At 40.6% G+C, this 21,706-nt stretch overlaps 1 protein-coding gene across 1 annotated transcript in view; it reads left to right on the top strand.

Moving 5' to 3' along the window:
* LOC126483610 (dnaJ homolog subfamily C member 13) overlaps positions 1-21,706 on the top strand; it is a 380,828-nt gene that overhangs the window by 218,565 nt on the left and 140,557 nt on the right. Inside the window, exons 22-23 of the mRNA XM_050106649.1 lie at positions 2,494-2,685; positions 6,766-6,901. Of these exons, the coding sequence (XP_049962606.1) occupies positions 2,494-2,685; positions 6,766-6,901 (328 nt within the window). The remainder of the gene's footprint in view (positions 1-2,493; positions 2,686-6,765; positions 6,902-21,706) is intronic.

Below are 21,706 nucleotides of genomic sequence, written 5' to 3'. Positions count from 1 at the left end.
GTCACATCCAATGAGAGTGTCCGCATGTTCCAACATTGCAGAAGTAACAGCTGTGTGTGGCCAGCTGGCAAGTGTGACATCAGACAGGTTTGCGCCACCTTGTTGCGCTGAGGACAGTTGCGTCACCCGATGACTCACAATGGTTTTGTTCACTGTCAGGTCTCTGTAGACAATCTAGAAGTGCCTTTATTCTGGTTTTCTACCCAGTAACAGCTCTCTGCTTGGAACATACCTCCTTTATAGATGCCATTTTGAAGGCTATGTATAGCGCTGCCACCAGTCAGAACTTAGTGAAACTATAGGGGGTGAAACGGGATTATTCCACCATGTCCCACAGGAAGTTCCGCATTTTTTCAACTGCAATTATCTGAGGAAAAAATCTTGCATAAATTGCTGAACATCCCTCATAGTATCTTAGAAACAGTCAGTTGTAACACAAGCAGCAAATTGCTTATTCGACAGCTAGTTCATTAGTGCAGCAATTTACTGGATACAATTTGAAGATGATTGAAGAAAAGGAAAGTATCTTCCACGCCTGATCATCAATCCAGAAAGTAGAGAATTCATGGTATTACAGTTGATGTGAAAGTATGACAGTTTTTTGTATTAAAAATTTTATGATTTGTTAACAATATCCCAAGAATTGTCTGTGCAGGATTTCTTATTTTTATTGTCAATATTGTGAGATATTAACTAGTTGTTAGAATACTAGTGTTTCTTTCTTCAATTTTTTCGTCCCCAATTCCTGGATTTTAGCAGCAGTTTGGTAAAGTGTTGAAGAAATAATGTTGATTTCAAGACTGTTTTTTCAATAAGAGTTACTGTTTTCCTCAATATAGTTCTTTACAGGTGTACACAACAAAATACAGTTAATTTGACAGTGTAAACAATAAAAGGATGGCAAAATAAAACTGGCCTGGAAAATATTTGTGAGACTGATGTGGCACTGACCTTGTTAATGAACAATCACAGAAAATACAGGAAATAATTATTTCAGTGCACTAATCAGTTGCCGTCTCATGTCGGCACATGCGTGTATCCCATGTGCTCTGTGTCTGAGGACTTTGTTGTGTCATTACATTTGAACAAGATGAGCAGACATGTTTAGTGACCAGCAGAATGCAACAAAAATTGGTGCTTACAATAAAACGGCTGGTGTCCATTGTTGACCATTATGTGAAGCACAATTCATAGAAAATAGCCAAAAAAATGTTTGCAGAAGAGCTTAAGACTGGCAGTATTTTGGCAAAACCTCCAGCAAAGTATGCAATGCAAAACTTACTGGCAAAATTGCTCAAAACTTGTCATGTAGTGAATAAAAATCATTACTGTCAGAAAAGACTTTTGAACATCAGAAAATATTGCTTGAGTGACGGAAAGCCAGGAACAAAGTCCGACAAAATCTAAACGCCATTTGTCTCTGCAAGTGGGAATTAAGAGATCGTGATGTCAAAACATTGCTGAACAGGACCTGCATCTCTATTCTTACGAAATTTACTGGTGTGCAGGAGTTAGTGTCTTGAACAACTTTCACATGTTGATTTCTGCTTGTGGTCCTTGGATCAAGTGGAGTCAGGACTTTTGGACCCCCAGTGTTTTATTTCTTCAAAAGAGTCTTGGTTCAGCTTGCCTGGTTACATGAACTCACAGAACACATGCCATTATGCATAAGAAAATTTCCATCAGTACTTTGAAGAGATGTTGCTTTGTCTCAAGATGGGCGTTTTGTGCGCTATGTCTGGCATCTGCTAAACAACACAATTCTTTCTCCAGACTGTTAATGCTTGCTATTATGTCCAGAAACTTTTGAATCCTTATGTGGGTCAACTCACAGAAGATGAATGACTGTGTGTATATTTTCAGCAAGATGGAGCAACAGCACAAATTGCCTTGAGAACCGTATCACAAGTCCACGAGTTGAGTTTGTTTGGTGAGGAGAGGACACTTAGCAGGAAGTGCAATCTCCTGGCCACCTTAGTCACCTAATCTCTCTTCCTGTGACTTTTCCTGTGTGGCAAATTGGAGGGTGTGGTGTACTCAAATAATCTTAACATGCCTAAAGAGCTAAAACACAACATTGAGAATGCTATTGTTTCTATCAATCAGGCAGAGCTGCTGTGTGTTTCTCGCAGTTTGATAAATTGAGCACATCTCTGCATTGACATTATGGCGGCATCTTCTGTGATGTTCATTAATGGGGCCAGTTGTTGTTTGCCCACCTTGTACTGTAGATGTAAGAACCTATTTACAGTCACTCAAACAAGAACGATTTAGATATAACAGCAATTTAATTCCCTACAGTGCAGCTCAGCAGTTAGTCCTTATTCTCTTTCAACTTTCGTTTTTAAAGCTAGATTATGGACATTTTTGATGCAAGTTTAATTTTAAGACGGTGCTAAATAAAATTTTATTAAAATAAGAGATGAGGAAAAACTGATTTATGCCACCAGAGTGATAATTTTTTTTCAACTAATGAAAGTAACTCTTCTGCAGGTGAAGCTTTTGAAGGATGTACTAGAAGCTTGGAAGAAAGAAGTGGAAAAAAAGCCACCTGTTATGTCAATTGATGATGCGTATGAAGCATTAGATCTGCCAAGGGGAAAGCACCATGATGAGTCTATGGTTAGGAAAGCGTATTACAAACTTGCCCAACAGTATCACCCCGATAAGAACCCAGAAGGGAGGGTAAGTTGGTAGATTCATTTGTTGACATTCTAAGACTGTAAATTAAGAAATGCTCAGCATTATCTATTACATAGATTTTGTTTTGGTTTTTTTATATATTTTGTTTGGAAAAAATATTTCTTTTTGTTATGTTGGCAACTCTGCTTGTAGTGATATATTTTGTCTTTGTAGTCCAGAATTTCCTGTTCTTCCTTGATAATTTTTATTGAACGATGGTCATTTGATGGAAACAAAAATTCTGTAAAAATTTTTGGGATTATGGAGCATGTGTAAATAAAATTATCTTAATCAACAAAAACATGTAGAAATATTTGCTAGTTACAAGGTTTATTTTAGTGCATCTGCAGCTGTAGAAGTGTTAGCATATGCATGTTTGCAGTTATTGCCATTTAGTGACAACATCCTCTTCTTTGGTTCCATTCCATATAAAAATTAACTGTGTGTCATTTGGGCTCATTAGGATAAGGGGAAGAGGTTCCCCCAAATATTCAAAAAGGGAAAAATTCATAAAAATAACTTGATTAAATATTCATACTTCGACCAATGTAGGCAGTTTGTTACCTTCAGTCTCTTTAATTGAATTGTTCTGATGTCACAGACCACCACCAAAGATTGGGTGACATGACAGATCAGTGACACCAAGACAGATAGAGAGATGGCATAGCAAGCAGAGCCATTGCCTTTTATGACACAACCCAAACCGTCCAAATAATCATTCATGTTTTTGAATGAAGATGGCAGTCATAGCTAGAATGACGTCATCATTGTCAGTTCATTTGTGGAAGAAAATATATTTTCTTGGTCTTTACTCCCATGAAATAATTGAAAGCCAGTTACTGGCTGTCAAACTAACTTCAAAGGTTTCCTTCCGCAATTTGCAATTGTATAAATTGACTGTGTGTCGAAGAGAGAGACCATCTAAGAAAAGAGAGAAGGTATATATGGAAAAATTGGATTACAGCACAGGATCTGAGAAACTGTGTACCAAAATTACACGTTTCATGTTAACAACAGAGGAACTAAAACATGTGCTGGAAGTTGTTGGACTTTGATAATCAGAAGGAAACAGATTTTGCTCTAAAAATTGCGATATTTTTGACATAACACATGCTAATGCTATGAATATCATTACTGCTGAAGAAGATATTGTTTTTAACCAACCAACAGATGGAAAGATGGCCAGGGTTCATGCATGGAGTTGATTATCAGATACTTCAGAAATAGAGAAAAATCATTTGAGTGAGCAGAGGCAGTTCGGAAGATGTGGAAGTGAAACAGTTAAGAAATTCAGCAGTTCAATAAATCAGTTGTTTATGAATTTATGACATGATTATTAATACATAAAAACATTTGAAAAGGAAGAAAAACCCCCAATTCAGTCAGTGCTGTTAATGTCACCGATATTTTGGTCATTTAACTTGCTATTGTTCATGTCTGTCTTACCATTTTTTTTTCTCAGACCGATTTGCAGAATTGGTGATGTCAAGTTCCAGTAATGTTGAATCCCTAATTATTTGATTTTGATGAATCTACAGGAACATCAAATGATAATACCATCTCAAAAATTCCATCTTCACAAGTAAAATAAGAGAAAGGGATGTCAAGCACCAATGATTCCAAAGTATCTTTTGATGTCCCAGGGGCTGGCTCTCACACTAGATGAATGGTGAAAGCCAATTATTCCTTGAAAATGTTTGTGTTCCATGATGAAGTTGACTGAGTTCGATATTTGTATTTTCCTTGCCAGTGTGTGTGTCGAAGTCCATTCTGCAGACTAGGCACAATATATGGATTTTAGCATTCTTTTGTAGCTTTATGAAAATCACGTGGTCCATTATGGTATCTCTCATGTGGCTATACATGAACTCAAAACTTATTTATGGTACCTGAATCTTGATTCTGTCACCTCTTTGTTCTTTAACTCTCATTTCCCTTGTAAGTTAAAGATGAAAATTGTCAGTGCACTGAATCATAAGGTGGAGCCTTCAGACAAAAATATTAAAAGGATTGCAGTAAGGCTTGATCAAATCCTAGAAATTATTGACATAAAGGGATCAAACAGTTTGTGTTGAATAAAACAGATCTATTTTTGCCAGTGAACATGACTGACAAGTTCCTCAAGACAGATCCTTCACAGTGACATGAAAATCATTCCATTAGTGCGCTGGAACTAGTGAATAAACTGAAATTTGAGAATGATATGCTAGACAAAATAATCAAGCTTGTGGAGGATTAGAATGAATTACTTACAAAAAACTAGCAACAGAAGCAATATGTGCTTCAAGCTGTATAAGAGCAGCACCGAAAGTTCTCAGTGCATAAAAAAAGAGACTTTATGAAAGAATAAACATTTATAAGACAATTCAATTTTCCGTTTTATTTGCTTCATAAAAGTCTTATATAGTTGTGTTTTAAATTTAGTTGTTTGGAGTTAGTACAACAAACTTAATAATTGAATCGCAAGTGGTTCGTTAATCAGAGACTTCAGTGTAACATTTTTTTGAGATAAAAATAAATAATACTTTTATGCGTGAATTGTTTTTTTCCCTTTCTTCTTCCCCTCGGACACCCCCCTCCCATACCATATCCATTCCTTGACCCCAAATGTAAGGACCCAGGAGTGTGGCTACCCATTTTTATTTGGAGCCCAAATTACATACAAATCAATTTTTGTGCAGTGAAACAAAAGAAACAATCAAACATACTAAGTACAGGAAACAATCCTAACTTCTTGACCTACTAGTTACTTCCTCAGGGAGGAAAGAGGGATAGATTGGGTGAAGTTAAAAAGGGACATCACTTAGGTTCCAGACTCTCATCTTAATGCCTGTGTAACCTGCCCTTCCTTTTTAACTTTCCGATCCTATCTCTGTTTCTCCCATGAGGTTCTGGGATGGCTTTCAGGGGTTTCAGCTAATCTTGTTACACATATGACCTACTATCTGGAAAAAATAATGCTGTGGGATAGCAAACCCATAATACTCCTGAGGATGGTGGAAGGGACTAGGACTGGATGCAGATGATGTGTAAGCATAGGTCTGGAATACTTTAAGAAATTGCAGCTGAACAAGGTATACATTTGCCTTACTGTCTCAGGTAAAATACTATGTGGGGGACACACACCACTAGCAACAATGAGAGTGGAGGTTGGAGTAGTGTTTTATGATAAATTAGCTTTCAAATAATTGGCAAAAGATTTTGCTTTATATTTTGTATGCTGGAAATGTACTTTAAGAATGAAAACAATAATGTTTTTAAGCTATTAATGGATTACAGTTTTTGTATGTAACATAAGCTTGTGATAAATAACCAAACAGACAATTCCAGGTAAGCAGCTACATACATGTATCAAGTGTGGCTGATATTGCTCTGCACATCCACAGTTATGTCACCCTCTATCCACTGCTATCCCCACCATACCACTAAGTCTGAAGTGTTATTGGAATTGTCACTAATCAGTCTAACAACCCTGAAAATAGTGGATTTAATCCCCTAGGATCTGTTCTTTCACATTATCTCTGGAGATTATGTTGAAGTTCAGCTAATTTTTCCATTTTGTTTGTGTCTGTTGAACATCCAATGCCTCAGATACATGATGAATGGTTACTTTTACTCATAGCATTATTTACAATTATTAGAGCACACATATTAACTACTGATTGAAAGAAGGGCACTTAAAAAAATAAAGATGACTATGCACTTAGTTCCTTCCCTGGTGAAGAATAAAGTGTTCAGACATACAGAGGCCTTGTATCTGTACTTCTTTGAAATACAAGACAACTACATGGAGATTGAGCATCTAACACAATACATGTTACCAGAAGTACATCCCATTTTATGTAGCAGCAAACAGAACTCACCATGGGCAAGCTTCCTTTTGCAGCCATCCAACATTATCTGTATTAGCATTTCTTTTGGAGTTCACTTTGTTTAGGTTTACTATCATGTTCAAAACTAATCATTGTTGAAACCTTTAGTATTGGGTTGTTTTGGTGTGTATTATACATTTTAGCAGTTGTAGTAATGATTTTAAGATGTAGCATTACTTGCTCCTTATTTCAATATTTTGCTTATGTGCAGGAACGCTTCGAAAGTGTCAGTAAGGCTTATGACTTCCTGTGTAGTCGGAGCTTATGGACAAGCCAAGGTCCAAATCCAGATAACATAGTTTTGATCCTGAGAACACAGAGCATTTTGTTTCATCGATATCAAGAAGGTAGGTACAAATATAGATTACAGTAAAAAATGTACAAATTTTTTATATATATCATGCAAGTAAATAAGTATGTCCTTGACATACGTTGTAAAATTTTGTTTTTGTTGAAGCAACAGTTCTTTGTCCAAGAAGGAAGTTGGTCCTGATCAATGTATTTATTATTTTCATCATTCCTTCCCCACACTCAAGCAACTTTTTTCTGTGTTATTTCAGTAGACATAATTTTTCTGTTCTTATTCTTCTGTATGCATTTTTGATGTTATTAGTGTCCTTGGCTTTTTATCACCAATACATTTTCCTTTTTTTAAGGTTTCATTACATTCTCTATGAAGAAAATTCTTGTAGTATTAAAAAATCTGTGCACAGCTATTGTTAACATTGTGACAATCTATAACAAAATACCTGAGTAATCATTATGAGGATTTGTCCTACAGTAATATGCACCAATGTGCTCGTGAGTGAAGAGGTACAAGGTATCTCTGGAGACTGCTGAATGACAGTAAATTCAATTACATGATGCTAATTGGAGTTTTAATTCAGGGATTATTCAGTGTGGAACTATAGGTATGATCAATAGAAATTACATATTAGCAAGAATTTCAGGGAAGATATTTGTTTCGTGTGCTCTACAATACTGTAGAACAAAAGCAAACTGATGCTTTTTCATTTATTATAATGTTGTTCTACCAAGAAATGACAGATGCTTCTTTTAACATGAAGATGTTTGTCTATCACACACAATTTTAGAAGAAATGGGACAGAAGATGGACTTAGTAAGGACAAAACAATGATTTTCTTATGTAGGATGTGAAAGTCTGAAACTGCTCTTGAATTTCAAGTGACCGAAGATGAACAGATAGGAGCAAAGAAACTTCTCAGGCAGGAATTTAGGAGTGTGAACAATATATTTATTTACCCATCAGTAGACAATATGAATTGTATGAATGTTGCCAATACATAAATGTACACACTACAGACACCTAATTACATAAATGTTTCCAGCTACAGATATGTAAATAGAAACATACATCATTTGCCAAACTATGCTACTTACACAGTGCAGTCACATTAATGTAACCAAGATCTATGTTATATATCAACGTGCAATAACTATTCACAGAAGGCAATGTAGTGTTTTCTTGATCGTTTAGAACAGAAAGCGCCCTAAAACCGTCTTTTGTTTGTTTCGCGGCCGTTAGCCACTAGTCACTTGAATCAGCAGTTGTCTTGTGACAGCCAGAGCGAGAGCACCAGCAGCAGCGAGTACTGTTTGTATAAAGCGTTTTTGTACTTATTTGCTGCGCTTAGCTTTTAAATAGTTTTTCTGGGAAAACCTAGCGTAGTTTTCGCGTCTCGTATTTCAGTGAGTGTTTCTTGATTATCAGAGTAGCTCATCAGAAGATTATCTTGGGAATTTGTCACCGTATAGAGTAGGGTAAACATAGTCATGTGTAGGGACTGTGGTTGTTGTGAGCGGACGTAAGGAGAATTGGCCACTCTTCGGGGGCAGGTGGAGGCTTTGTCTGTTAGGCTCATCGAGCTCGAGGCGCAGGCGTCGGCTCGTAGTGGCGTTGGGGCAACTGTGGTGAGACCTATGCCTACTTCGGTGGCCTTGGAATCACATGGAACCCCTGATGTCGCTGCGTCTTCCGGCAGTGAGCATCTTACCGGTCAGCCATCACTCCAGGGTGAATGGCGGACAGTGGTGGGCTCGCGCGTGCCTGGCCGAAAGGCGAAGGTGGGATCTGGCCGCGTGGCAGCTGCCTTACCCCTTTCCAACAGGTACGGGGTGCTTCCTAGTGGTGATGACATCGTTTCCGAGCCACCACAGGATGCCTCGCCTGTTGGGCCAGTGGCCGATTCTCCGGCAAGGTCCCGACAGTAACAGAGGGCGGGCCTATTAGTTATAGGGAGCTCCAACGTTAGGCGGGTTATGGAGCCCCTCAGGAAAATAGCGGGTAGGTCGGGGAAGAATGCCAGTGTGCACTCGGTGTGCTTGCCGGGGGGTCTCGTCCGTAATGTGGAGGAGGCCCTTCCGGCAGCTATTGAACGCACTGGGTGTGACCGGCTGCATATAGTAGCACATGTCGGAACGAATGACGCCTGCCGCTTGGGTTCTGAGGCCATCCTTGGTTCCTTCCGGCGGCTGGCTGATTTGGTGAAGACAACCAGCATCGCACGCGGAGTGCAAGCTGAGCTTAATATCTGCAGCATAGTGCCCAGAGTCGATTGCGGTCCTCTGGTTTGGAGCCGTGTGGAGGGTCTAAACCAGAGGCTCAGACGACTCTGCGACTATAATGGTTGCAAATTCATCGACCTCCGTTATTGGGTGGAGAACTGTAGGGCCCCCCTAGACAGGTCAGGCGTGCACTACACACTGGAAGCAGCTACTAGGGTAGCAGAGTACGTGTGGCGTGCACACGGGGGTTTTTTAGGTTAGAGGGACCCCCCCTTGGGCGAAACGATAAAATACCTGACGGCTTACCAGAGAGGACATTATCATCGTTGATAAAGAACGTCCGTCCTCAGAGACCAAAAACAGGAAAAGTTAACGTAATATTGGTAAACTGCAGGAGTATCCAGGGCAAGGTTCCTGAATTAGTATCTCTTATTGAAGGAAATAGTGCGCATATAGTATTAGGAACGGAAAGTTGGTTAAAACCGGAAGTGAACAGTAACGAAATCCTTGACACAGAATGGAATATATACCGCAAGGATAGGATAAACGCCAATGGTGGAGGAGTATTTATAGCAGTAAAGAATTCAATAATATCCAGTGAAGTTATTAGCGAATGCGAATGTGAAATAATCTGGGTTAAGTATCAAAGGTGGGTCAGATATGATAGTCGGATGCTTCTATAGACCACCTGCATCAGCAACCGTAGTAGTTGAGCGCCTCAGAGAGAACCTGCAGAACGTCGTGAAGAAGTTTCGTGATCATACTATTGTAATAGGGGGAGACTTCAATCTACCAGGTATAGAATGGGATAGTCACACAATCAGAACTGGAGCCAGGGACAGAGACTCGTGTGACATTATCCTGACTGCCTTGTCCGAGAATTACTTCGAGCAGATAGTTAGAGAACCAACTCGTGAAGCTAACGTTTTAGACCTCATAGCAACAAATAGACCGGAACTTTTCGACTCCGTGAATGTAGAAGAGGGTATCAGTGGTCATAAGTCAGTGGTTGCATCAATGACTACAAGTGTAATAAGAAATGCCAAGAAAGGAAGGAAAATATATTTGCTTAACAAGAGTGATAGGGCACAAATCGCAGAATATCTGAGTGACCACCATCAAACGTTCATTTCTGAGGAAGAGGATGTGGAACAAAAATGGAAAAAATTCAGAAACATCGTCCAGTACGCCTTAGATAAGTTCGTACCGACTAAGGTCCAAAGCGAGGGGAAAGATCCACCGTGGTATAACAATCATGTACGAAAGGTACTACGGAAACAAAGAAAGCTTCATCATAGGTTTAAGAGTAGTCGAATCATAGCTGATAAGGAAAAGCTGAACGAAGCGAAAAAGAGCATAAAGAGAGCAATGAGAGAAGCATTCAACGAATTCGAACATAAAACATTGGCAAACAATCTAAACAAGAACCCTAAAAAGTTTTGGTCATATGTAAAATCGGTAAGCGGATCTAAATCCCCTATTCAGTCACTCGTTGACCACGATGGCACCGAAACAGAGGACGACCGAAGAAAGGCAGAAATACTGAATTCAGTGTTCCGAAACTGTTTCACTGCGGAAAATCGTAACACGGTCCCTGACTTCAGCCGTCGCATGGACGCCAAAATGGAAAATATTGAAATAAACGATATCGGAATTGAAAAACAACTGCTATCACTTAGTAGCGGAAAAGCATCCGGACCAGACGAGATACCCTTAAGATTCTACAGTGATTATGCTAAAGAACTTGCCCCCTTTCTATCAGCAATTTATCGTAGATCGCTGGAAGAACATAAAGTACCTAGCGACTGGAAGAAAGCGCAGGTCGTTCCCATTTTCAAGAAGGGTCATAAATCAGATGCGAATAATTATAGGCCTATTTCGCTTACGTCAATCTGTTGTAGAATAATGGAATATGTTTTGTGTTCTCGTATTATGACGTTCTTAGATAATACAAATCTCCTTCATCATAACCAACATGGATTCCGCAAACAGAGATCATGTGAAACTCAGCTCGCCCTATTTGCCCAAGAAATTCACAGTGCCGTAGACACTGGCGAGCAGATTGATGCCGTATTCCTGGACTTCAGGAAGGCATTTGATACGGTTCCGCACTTACGTTTAGTGAAAAAAATACGAGCTTACGGAATATCGGACCAGGTTTGTGATTGGATTCAGGATTTCCTAGAAGAAAGAACACAACATGTCATTCTTAACGGTTCAAAATCTGCAGATGTAGAGGTAATTTCGGGAGTACCGCAGGGAAGCGTGATAGGACCTTTATTGTTTACAATATACATAAATGACTTAGTTGACAACATCGGTAGCTTCGTGAGGCTATTTGCAGATGACACGGTTGTCTACAAGAAAGTAGCAACATCAGAAGACTCGTACGTACTCCAGGAGGACCTGCAGAGGATTAATGCATGGTGCGACAGCTGGCAGCTTTCCCTAAACATAGATAAATGTAATATAATGCGCATACATAGGGGCAGAAATCCATTCCAGTACGATTATGCCATAGGTGGTAAATCATTGGAAGCGGTAACGACCGTAAAATACTTAGGAGTTACTATCCGGAGCGATCTGAAGTGGAATGATCACATAAAACAAATAGTGGGAAAAGCAGGCGCCAGGTTGAGATTCATAGGAAGAATTCTAAGAAAATGTGACTCATCGATGAAAGAAGTAGCTTACAAAACGCTTGTTCGTCCGATTCTTGAGTATTGCTCATCAGTATGGGACCCTTACCAGGTTGGATTAATAGAAGAGATAGACATGATCCAGCGAAAAGCAGCGCGAATCGTCATGGGGACATTTAGTCAGCGCGAGAGCGTTACGGAGATGCTGAACAAGCTCCAGTGGCGGACACTTCAAGAAAGGCGTTACGCAATACGGAGAGGTTTATTATCGAAATTACGAGAGAGCACATTCCGGGAAGAGATGGGCAACATATTACTACCGCCCACATATATCTCGCGTAATGATCACAACGAAAAGATCCGAGAAATTAGAGCAAATACGGAGACTTACAAGCAGTCGTTCTTCCCACTCACAATTCGTGAATGGAACAGGGAAGGGGGGATCAGATAGTGGTACAATAAGTACCCTCCGCCACACACCGTAAGGTGGCTCGCGGAGTATAGATGTAGATGTAGATGTAGATGTAGATGTAAGTGGTGGCTGGGTCTCATTCCATGTTCATGTAGTGCTTGTAAGAAATTTGTACAGTAATGTTTTATCTTAATGTGTGGTGTGTAAAGTGTTTTTTTATACATGTCGATGTATGCAGACAATGTAGTCCTTTTCCATATTGGCTTTACAGTTGCTTGACAGAGGCAAGTAGTCAAAATCAGCTAATCGCACAATTCGATAAAAATCACATTAGAGCCTACTTCGGACCATGTTTACATTTATTAAACATTTGAAATATGTGGGTCCCCACAAATACAAAATTTTTGTAGGATATTTGTCAATGTCTTTCTTATTGGGGATCACTGTTTGCAATATGTATTAACATGTAACAGTCAAGATTCTCATATATTTAAAAAATTCATTGTAGTGAGTTCTCTTGCGACTTTTTGATATAATTTACACAGCCTCCCCCCCCCCCTCCCCCCTCCCCGCCTCCCCCTTCCCCCCTTCCCCCACTTAAAGGTAGTTTATGTATTTTGCTCATTTGTTGCCCAGAAGATTATGCTGTAACCAATTATGGAAGGGACTTAGGCAAAATGTTTTGTTCTAGTGCACTAGCTACTACATATTTACTTTATTACTCTATGCACATAGCTCACTAAATTTGTTCACTTTTTGAGAGCAGTAATATGCTCATTCCACATTAGTTGTAAGCCAACAATCACCCTCGAAATTTTGTTCTTGATACACGTTTTAAAAGTTAATCTTTCACTTTACTGTTGGTTTCTCTGCTAATAGTGCTTTCTGTTTTTATCTTGATTTTTTAAGATATAATGTTAATTTTTTTTCTGTCCACCTGCATGAGCATTTATTTCAGCATTTATTTAGTGCACTTGGTGATTCATTGTTAATTGGAATGTTTCTGTCATTGACAGACAGTACTGTTTCATTGTGTTGAATACACTGGGGAAAATTCGGGATGTATATTATGAAGAGTAATGAACCCAGCACACTTCCTTGGGGTGCTCAAATACAGGGTGGGGTAAAGAAAAGTGGACTGGAGAACAACGGGAATTGCTGCAATCTCATCTGAAATGTTCTGATACTGTTCTTGAAGCCTATCAGGGTTGCTGCGATATATCTTTGACCTGAGGTCTACCCGCACAAAGTAATCATACGCTGACAGATCAGATGACCTGGATGGCCAGCTATAGTGGGGACCAGAGTGCAGGTCCAACTGTAGTATTAGCCTGCATGATCTATGTGATATGACGGTCTCTTGCGACAGGTGTAAGGTTGATTTGGTAGGACCTTGAAGGATTTTCTGGTGAACTGCTGCCACACTCTCTAGTATGCGCATATGTTTCAGAATGTTTTTTGATTTGTTCAAAGCAGATCCTTTCTGACACAATTTCTAGACTAAGAATTGCATGGCACTCTTTGCTGGCACTTTGACACCACTAACCTTCTCAGCAATTAACTGGTCACACCATTTCCACGACTTTGTTGTCATATAACTTTCCATAACACACACCTGCTGCTTCACTCTGAGTACCATCATTCCCTTTGTACTGCTCCATTCACACTGACACAGCCTGCACTACGATTTCATTCGGCATGGATCACATGACGGGTATACCCACAGTGAGCGTGCCATGTGGTGTGGTTTATGCTTTCAAGGTCTGTTCAAAAAATTCTGGAACTTTATCCACAAAATTTTTCTCTGCTTATCGTTTACTTACTGTGCATGGTCTCCTTCAAACTACCCTCCTCGACTATTGATACACTGCTCCCAATGCCATTTCCACATCCTGAAGCAGTCTCTGTATGCCTCTTGCTGGATCGCGCGAAATGCGGTCTGTGATTTTTCTTGTATTTCGTCTATCATTGGAATTTTTGTACTTTCAGTGGGGTTTTAAACACAGTGGGGTTTTAAACATTGGAGGAAAAAAAAAATGCCACAGGGGCCAGGTCTGGAGAGTGCAGAGGATGAGGTAGCACAGTGATTTTGTTTTTGTGCAATAGTCACGCACCACAAGGGATGAATGTGCAGGTGTGTTATTGTGATAAAAGAGCCATGGATTGCCTAGCCACATTTCAGGCCACTTCCTTTGCACATTTTCTTGCACGCATGGCAACATGTCTCAACAGTACCATCGATTAACAGTTTGACCCCATGGCAAGAATTCAGGCTGAACTGATCCTTCAAAGTCAAAGAAAACTACAGCATGGATTTTACATTTGACCTGACCTGACCTGACCTGACGAGCACCGAGCGAGGTGGCGCAGTGGTTAGCACACTGGACTCGCATTCGGGAGGACGACGGTTCAATCCCGTCTCCGGCCATCCTGATTTAGGTTTTCCGTGATTTCCCTAAATCACTTCAGGCAAATGCCGGGATGGTTCCTTTGAAAGGGCACGGCCGATTTCCTTCCCCATCCTTCCCTTACCCGAGCTTGCGCTCCGTCTCTAATGACCTCGTTGTCGACGGGACGTTAAACACTAATCTCCTCCTCCTCCACCTGACGAGCTTTTTTTCGGTCTTGGCGAATCTTTCCTGACTCATTGTGAAGATAGAATCATAGTCTCACTATCATAACTGTAGAACCACATCTAATTACCAGTTATAATTATCTTAAGGAACATCTTGTTCTCTTTTGCATGACCCGAAAGCTCTTCACAGATTACGCGGCAAAGGTCTTCCTGGTCTTGACTCATGAGCCATGGGATGAACTCAGCAGCAACATGATGCATTCCGAGATGCTGTGTCAGGATTTTGTAACATGATTCAGCTGAAATGTTACATTCTTCTGCAATCTCTTGGACTGCCAGCCTTTGATTGTCACAGACAACTTTGTTGACATTTGTGATGTGAGTGGTGTTGGTAGACATCAAAGAGCGTCCTGAATGAGGGTCGTATTTAACTTCCGTCCAATCATTTCTAAACTATGTGAACCATTCGTAAGGTTTAAGTACTCATCAACATAGGCTTCCTGCATCATTTGGTGTATCTCTGTAAAGGTTTTTGAATTTTAGGCAAAATTTAATGCAGACGTGTTGCTCCTCTAGCTCTGCCATCTCTAAATTTGCAAACTGTGTGACACAATGTTGTACTCAATACAGTACTGAACAATAACTAACAGACATACAGCATTGAAGTTTCCAGCAGTTACACATTAAATGCAGACATGTGCAGGGATGCCAACCAGATTTTGCTGCTACCTAACATTGGCGCAAAATTATGAATGATACGAAATTTTTTTGAACAGACCTTGTACATTCACGTCCAATCATATTCAGTCGTCCAGGCCACTTTTATTTGCTATACCCTTTATCATTGTATTCAGGGTTAGGAAGGTCTCTTATGGTGTGATTGGAGTTTGATTGAGACATCTCCTGCAATTGCACTCTGTTTTTCAAATATAAATCAAACCACTTATTTGCTACTCACAACCTGCCATGTATTCCTAGTGCATCCAGTTTATTTAGAAGAATTGTATGATTTGCTGTATCAGAGGCTTTGGTAAAGCAAAGAAAGATGCTTTTTGCATTATCTCCTTGGTCTAGTGCTCCCAGAAAAATGTTTATAAATTCATTTATAGCTGATTCTTCGCTTTTGTCAGACTTGAAACCAAAGTGTCCTTTACACAGAAGATTGTATTTTGTTAACACGCAATGAGTCACACTTGCCTTATGGTTTCCTTACTACTTAAAATGATGAGAGTCAAGAAATGGACATATAATTTTCTGGGTCACCCTTCTTTCGTAGTAAAAGAATGACTTTCGGATGCTTCAGTGTCTCTGGGAAGCAAGCGGTGGTGAAGAATTAATTTATGATATGCAGGTGTTGACAGATGTGAAAATTACCGAACTATCAGCTTAATAAGTCACAGCTGCAAAATACTAACACGAATTCTTTACAGACGAATGGAAAAACTGGTAGAGGCCAACCTCGGGGAAGATCAGTTTGGATTCCGTAGAAACACTGGAACACGTGAGGCAATACTGAGCTTACGACTTATCTTAGAAGAAAGATTAAGGAAAGGCAAACCTACGTTTCTAGCATTTGTAGACTTAGAGAAAGCTTTTGACAATGTTGACTGGAACACTCTCTTTCAAATTCTAAAGGTGGCAGGGGTAAAATACAGGGAGAGAAAGGCTATTTACAATTTGTACAGAAACCAGATGGCAGTTATAAGAGTCGAGGGACATGAAAGGGAAGCAGTGGTTGGGAAGGGAGTAAGACAGGGTTGTAGCCTCTCCCCGATGTTGTTCAATCTGTATATTGAGCAAGCAGTAAAGGAAACAAAAGAAAAATTCGGAGTAGGTATTAAAATTCATGGAGAAGAAATAAAAACTTTGAGGTTCACCGATGACATTGTAATTCTGTCAGAGACAGCAAAGGACTTGGAAGAGCAGTTGAATGGAATGGACAGTGTCTTGAAAGGAGGATATAAGATGAACATCAACAAAAGCAAAACAAGGATAATGGAATGTAGTCTAATTAAGTCGGGTGATGCTGAGGGAATTAGATTAGGAAATGAGGCACTTAAAGTAGTAAAGGAGTTTTGCTATTTGGGGAGCAAAATAACTGATGATGGTCGAAGTAGAGAGGATATAAAATGTAGGCTGGCAATGGCAAGGAAAGCGTTTCTGAAGAAGAGAAATTTGTTAACATCCAGTATTGATTTAAGTGCCAGGAAGTCATTTCTGAAAGTATTCGTATGGAGTGTAGCCATGTATGGAAGTGAAACATGGACGATAAATAGTTTGGACAAGAAGAGAATAGAAGCTTTCGAAATGTGGTGCTACAGAAGAATGCTGAAGATTAGATGGGTAGATCACTTAACTAATGAGGAAGTATTGAATAGGATTGGGGAGAAGAGAAGTTTGTGGCACAACTTGACCAGAAGAAGGGATCGGTTGGTAGGACATGTTCTGAGGCATCAAGGGATCACCAATTTAGTATTGGAGGGCAGCGTGGAGGGTAAAAATCGTAGAGGGAGACCAAGAGATGAATACACTAAGCAGATTCAGAAGGATGTAGTTTGCAGTAGGTACTGGGAGATGAAAAAGCTTGCACAGGATAGAGTAGCATGGAGAGCTGCATCAAACCAGTCTCAGGACTGAAGACCACAACAACAACAACAACAACAACAACAACATGCGCTATATAAAGAGTCTTTGATACCATCTACACCAGGCTGGTTCAACCGAGGTCCAGGGAGCCGGAGCACTCCGGAGCGCTCACTGCAGCAGCTCGGAGCCCACGTGGAGGGGGAAAGTGAACTCGCTGCCCCCTGGCCGCATGCAGTCGTAACTGACACAATAATCCGTGTTCAATGACAGCTATGACTAGCCGCGGGAGCCCTGTACCTCTACTGAAGGATACCATTCTATTCATTGAGAGGCATGGTCATCCACAGTGTCTTGTATGTCATAAAGTATTTAATTCTGCGAAGAGGTACAATATACAACGATTATACACGTCTTCGCGGAGCGCACTACGATCAGGTAGAAGGTGTTGCACGCAGAGAACTGGTAGCCAGGCTTAAGAACGACATACCAGGAGACATAAGTTTAAAAACGGTTTCGTAATACGGAGTGTATCAAAACATGCAACATAGTTCATGTTCTGTAATGCGTTTATAATTTTCAGGTGAATGAGAGCGGAGAAAACACTTCTGAATCTGCAATTCGAGCAAGCTACAGGGTTGCTCACATCATTGCGACGAGTGGCAAGCTGTTTTCGGTGGGAACACTTGTAAAATCGTGCACTGTGCCTAGTTGCAGAGTGTTTGTTTCCAAGGGATGTGCAGGCAATTGAAGGGGTTTGCCTGGCGAAGCAATCAATGTCTCGTTGAATCCTGGACATGGCAGCGGATTTAGAGACACAGCTCAGGAAAAAGGCGGAGAGCTTTGTTGCATTTTCGCTATCGCTTGACGAAAGCACCGACATATCGGACTGTGCTCAGCTTGCAGTCTTTGTGCGTGGTGTCGACATGGAGCTGCAAATAATTGAAGAACTCTTGGATGTGGTACCACTCAATTACCCCGCAATGGGACAGGACATTTTTGAAGCTGTTTGTGAATCACTGGACAATATGAATTTGCTGTGGGATAAGCTCCATTCTGTAGCGACAGACGGTGCACCACAAATGATCGGGCACCACCAAGGTTTTGCTTTTCGTTTGAAAAATAAGCTCGGGGACGAATTCGAGAAAGACATTTTGACTCTTCATTGTTTTATTCACCAAGAGGCACTGTGTGCTGTAACGGTAAAGCTAGGTGGCGTAATGAAAGATGTCGTGAAGTGTGTGAATTTTGTGCGGCGTGACTGTATGAATCATCGCCAATTCAAAGGATTCCTGAAATATATGGAAGCGGAGTATGGGGATGTACCTTACCACAGTGCAGTTCGTTGGCTGAGTCGGGGAAAAGTTCTTGAAGTTTTCTTTGCCATTCGTGAGGAAATATCTCTTTTTCTCGAAATGAAAGGGGAAGAAATGCGTTGTGTGAAAAGATGTAAAATGGATATCAGTCCTGGCGTTCCTAGCTGACATAACTATGCATCTGAATAATGTAAATCTGTCATTGCAGGGCAAAGGGCAGCTAATCATTGACATGCACAACCAGATCAAAGCATTCATGGAAAAGTTACATTCATTTGAGTAATGGACATTTAACGTTCTTCAATCGTCTTGCTTCTTTAAAACTACATGAAGGTACTACTTTTGGCGATTACCAAGCTAAGTTAAAGCAGCTCATCACGTCGTTTGAAACATGTTTCCGAGACCCCACTAGTTTGGAAATGGAACTTAAGGTGTTCAGCACTCCTTTTTCAGTTTCCCACGATGACTTGTCATTGTCACTTCAATTGGAGATAATTGATTTGCAAAATTCAACTTTGTTGAAAGAGAGGTACTACAACATGTTGGATTTGCCCTGATGGTATCGTTAATTACTGCAAAAAACATTACCCAAGCTTAAAAACAATGCTGCTCAGATCGTGTGCACGTTTGGATCTACATATTGTTGTGAGCAGCTTTTCTCAGCAATGAAAAGAGTAACAAGTAAGGAACGATTGTTTCTTCAGGATGCAACAATGAAGGCCATCCTCTGCATTAACGCTACCAACACTCTGACGCCTGATATTTCCGATCTTGTAATGAAAAGAAAATGTCAAGCTACAGAGGCCCAATAAATTTAGTACGAAATTTCTTGTAAAATAGTTGTTTCTTATTAATTTCCTGAACATCGTATTTCCTGGTGTAGCATGTCACCACATCTTAGCAGCTAAGAGTAAGGGGTTGTCAATCTTGTAAGACGCAGCTGGCACATCAAAACGCTTGCCTTTCCACCTGCCTCAGCCAGCCATGCCACGTGCCGGCGTGCCGGCCCACTTGAATGGCACAGCAAGTGACACGGCTCCCTGGGAGCAGGGAGCGCTCTGCGGCTCACAACGGAGCCAACGAGCTGGAACAGCCTGATCTACACAGTCCTCCTGGCAAGCACATAGGTGCTTCATCTATATCTACAGAGATTTTATTGTTTAAATTATGTAAAACATTGTGTAGTTCGTCAGCAGTGGGGGATCACAGCGTCATTAAGATTTCAGTGTTTATTTTGTATTCTGCCTTTTCTATGAATTTATCATTTCAGGACCTTTTTTTGCTGCTAGTAATACTTTTCTGTGCATTTTTTTCTGTGTGTGGCAGTGGTTTTGAAATGCAGAATAATATTGGTTGTTTTTTATGCTGCTGAGGTGCTTGAGGGTTACAGACTATTGTTAATGACACTTAATCTTCAAGAAACACTTCATTGGATTTAGGGGCATAAATTTAATAAATTTACCTAGGCGGACAGCAAAATACAATGCAGATTGAAGAGTTCAAAATAAAATAAAATAAAATAAAATAAAAACACAGACAGAACAAGGCAGTTATTTTAAAAAATCCAAAAGTTTAAAGTAAACAAAAATAGGAGCATGATAGCATATGTTGAACTAAACAAAATGATTCAGAAATTTCTCCATAAGGATGAGAGATGGTGGTACATTGAAACAGGCTAAGAGAAACAATTGAAAATAATCTGAGTATGAACAATACAAAATGAATATATTTTTGGTAGATTCCAAAATATTATGAAAAGCATAGAGTGCTACTTACTGTAAATTGAGTTGCAGACAAACACAACAAAGACTGTTATACCTTGAGCTTTGGATCAAAGCCTTCTTCAGAAAGAAAAATGCACATACATTCGTATAAGCAACACACCCTCATGCACACAACTGCTATCCCAGACCAGAATACAAGTGCGTTGTGTTGAGTAGAAGCAACAATCCTGAGTTGGTTAGTACTTACAGGAGAATATCTTTGGCTTCCCTCTGACAACCATGCCTCCATCCTTGCTACCCTCCCTGTTTTCCTTTCCCTGTTGCTTCATAACCTGGGTTGTGAGTAACTGAATCTACTTTCCCTTCTTCCCTTTCTTTCCCCTCTCTCCTCCCTGATGAAGGAACGTTTGTTCCGTAAGCTAGGAACGTAAATTTTCGGTTCTGTTTTTTGTGTATCTATCGGCTGTACTGAGCTGAGGTAAGTACTGGCCAGCCCCTCTATCTCTTTGTTAGTGTTTGGTTAGGAAAGAGAAGGATAACAACAGGTATGTGTGAGAGGAGAGAGGTCTGTGCTGTCTGGTAGAGCATGCAGACAGTAGATGCAGGTAGCACAGGGCTAAGTGGTGGTTGTGGTGGGGGGGGGGGGGGGAGGAGAGGAGGAGGAGGAGGAGGAGGAGGAGGAGGAGGAGGAAGAGGAGGAGGATGGGAGAAGAAGAGACAACAAGACTGATGGGTGCACTAGCAGATAACTGTGCACAACGAAGTTGGCAGGATGTGTGATAGGACGAAGGAGGCGAAACTGTTGGGTGGCAGTGTGGGGGGTGTAGGTTACTGTAATTTGACACTGGGATGATTTTGGGAGTAGAGAATATGTTGTAAGGGTAACTCCCATTGGGCAGTTCAGCAAACTTGGCGGATGGGAGGAACCATATGGCCCAGATTGTGAAGCAGGCACTGAAATGAAGCATATTATGTTCTGCTGCATGTAGTGCCCCAGGGTGCCTGCTGTGCTCTTGGACATGGATTGGCAGACAGCTGGTTGGTAATCATATGAACGTAAAAAGCTGAGCATCGGTATCTGGTATACGAAATGGCTGCTTATTCAGGTTTTCTGGCATCTGATGACATAGGATAGTACTGTGACAGAAGTGAAATAGGAAGTGCTGTGTGGGTTGACTGGGCAGGTCTTGCTCCTGGGTCTTTCACTGGAATAAGATCCCTATGGCAAGGGGTTGGGATTGTGTGTGGCATAGTGGTGGACTACGATGTTGTGGAGTTTGGGTGGGCTGTGGAGCAACACTTCTGGAGGGATGGGAAGGATCTTGGGTAGAATGGCTCTCATTTCAGTGTAAGAACTGCCCAATCCACCCACACAGC

This window comes from Schistocerca serialis, chromosome 6 (genome assembly GCF_023864345.2).
Source record: "Schistocerca serialis cubense isolate TAMUIC-IGC-003099 chromosome 6, iqSchSeri2.2, whole genome shotgun sequence".
Lineage (NCBI taxonomy): Eukaryota > Metazoa > Arthropoda > Insecta > Orthoptera > Acrididae > Schistocerca > Schistocerca serialis.
The sequence above is the reverse complement of the archived record's forward strand: the minus strand, read 5'-3'. Positions and strand labels throughout refer to the sequence as shown.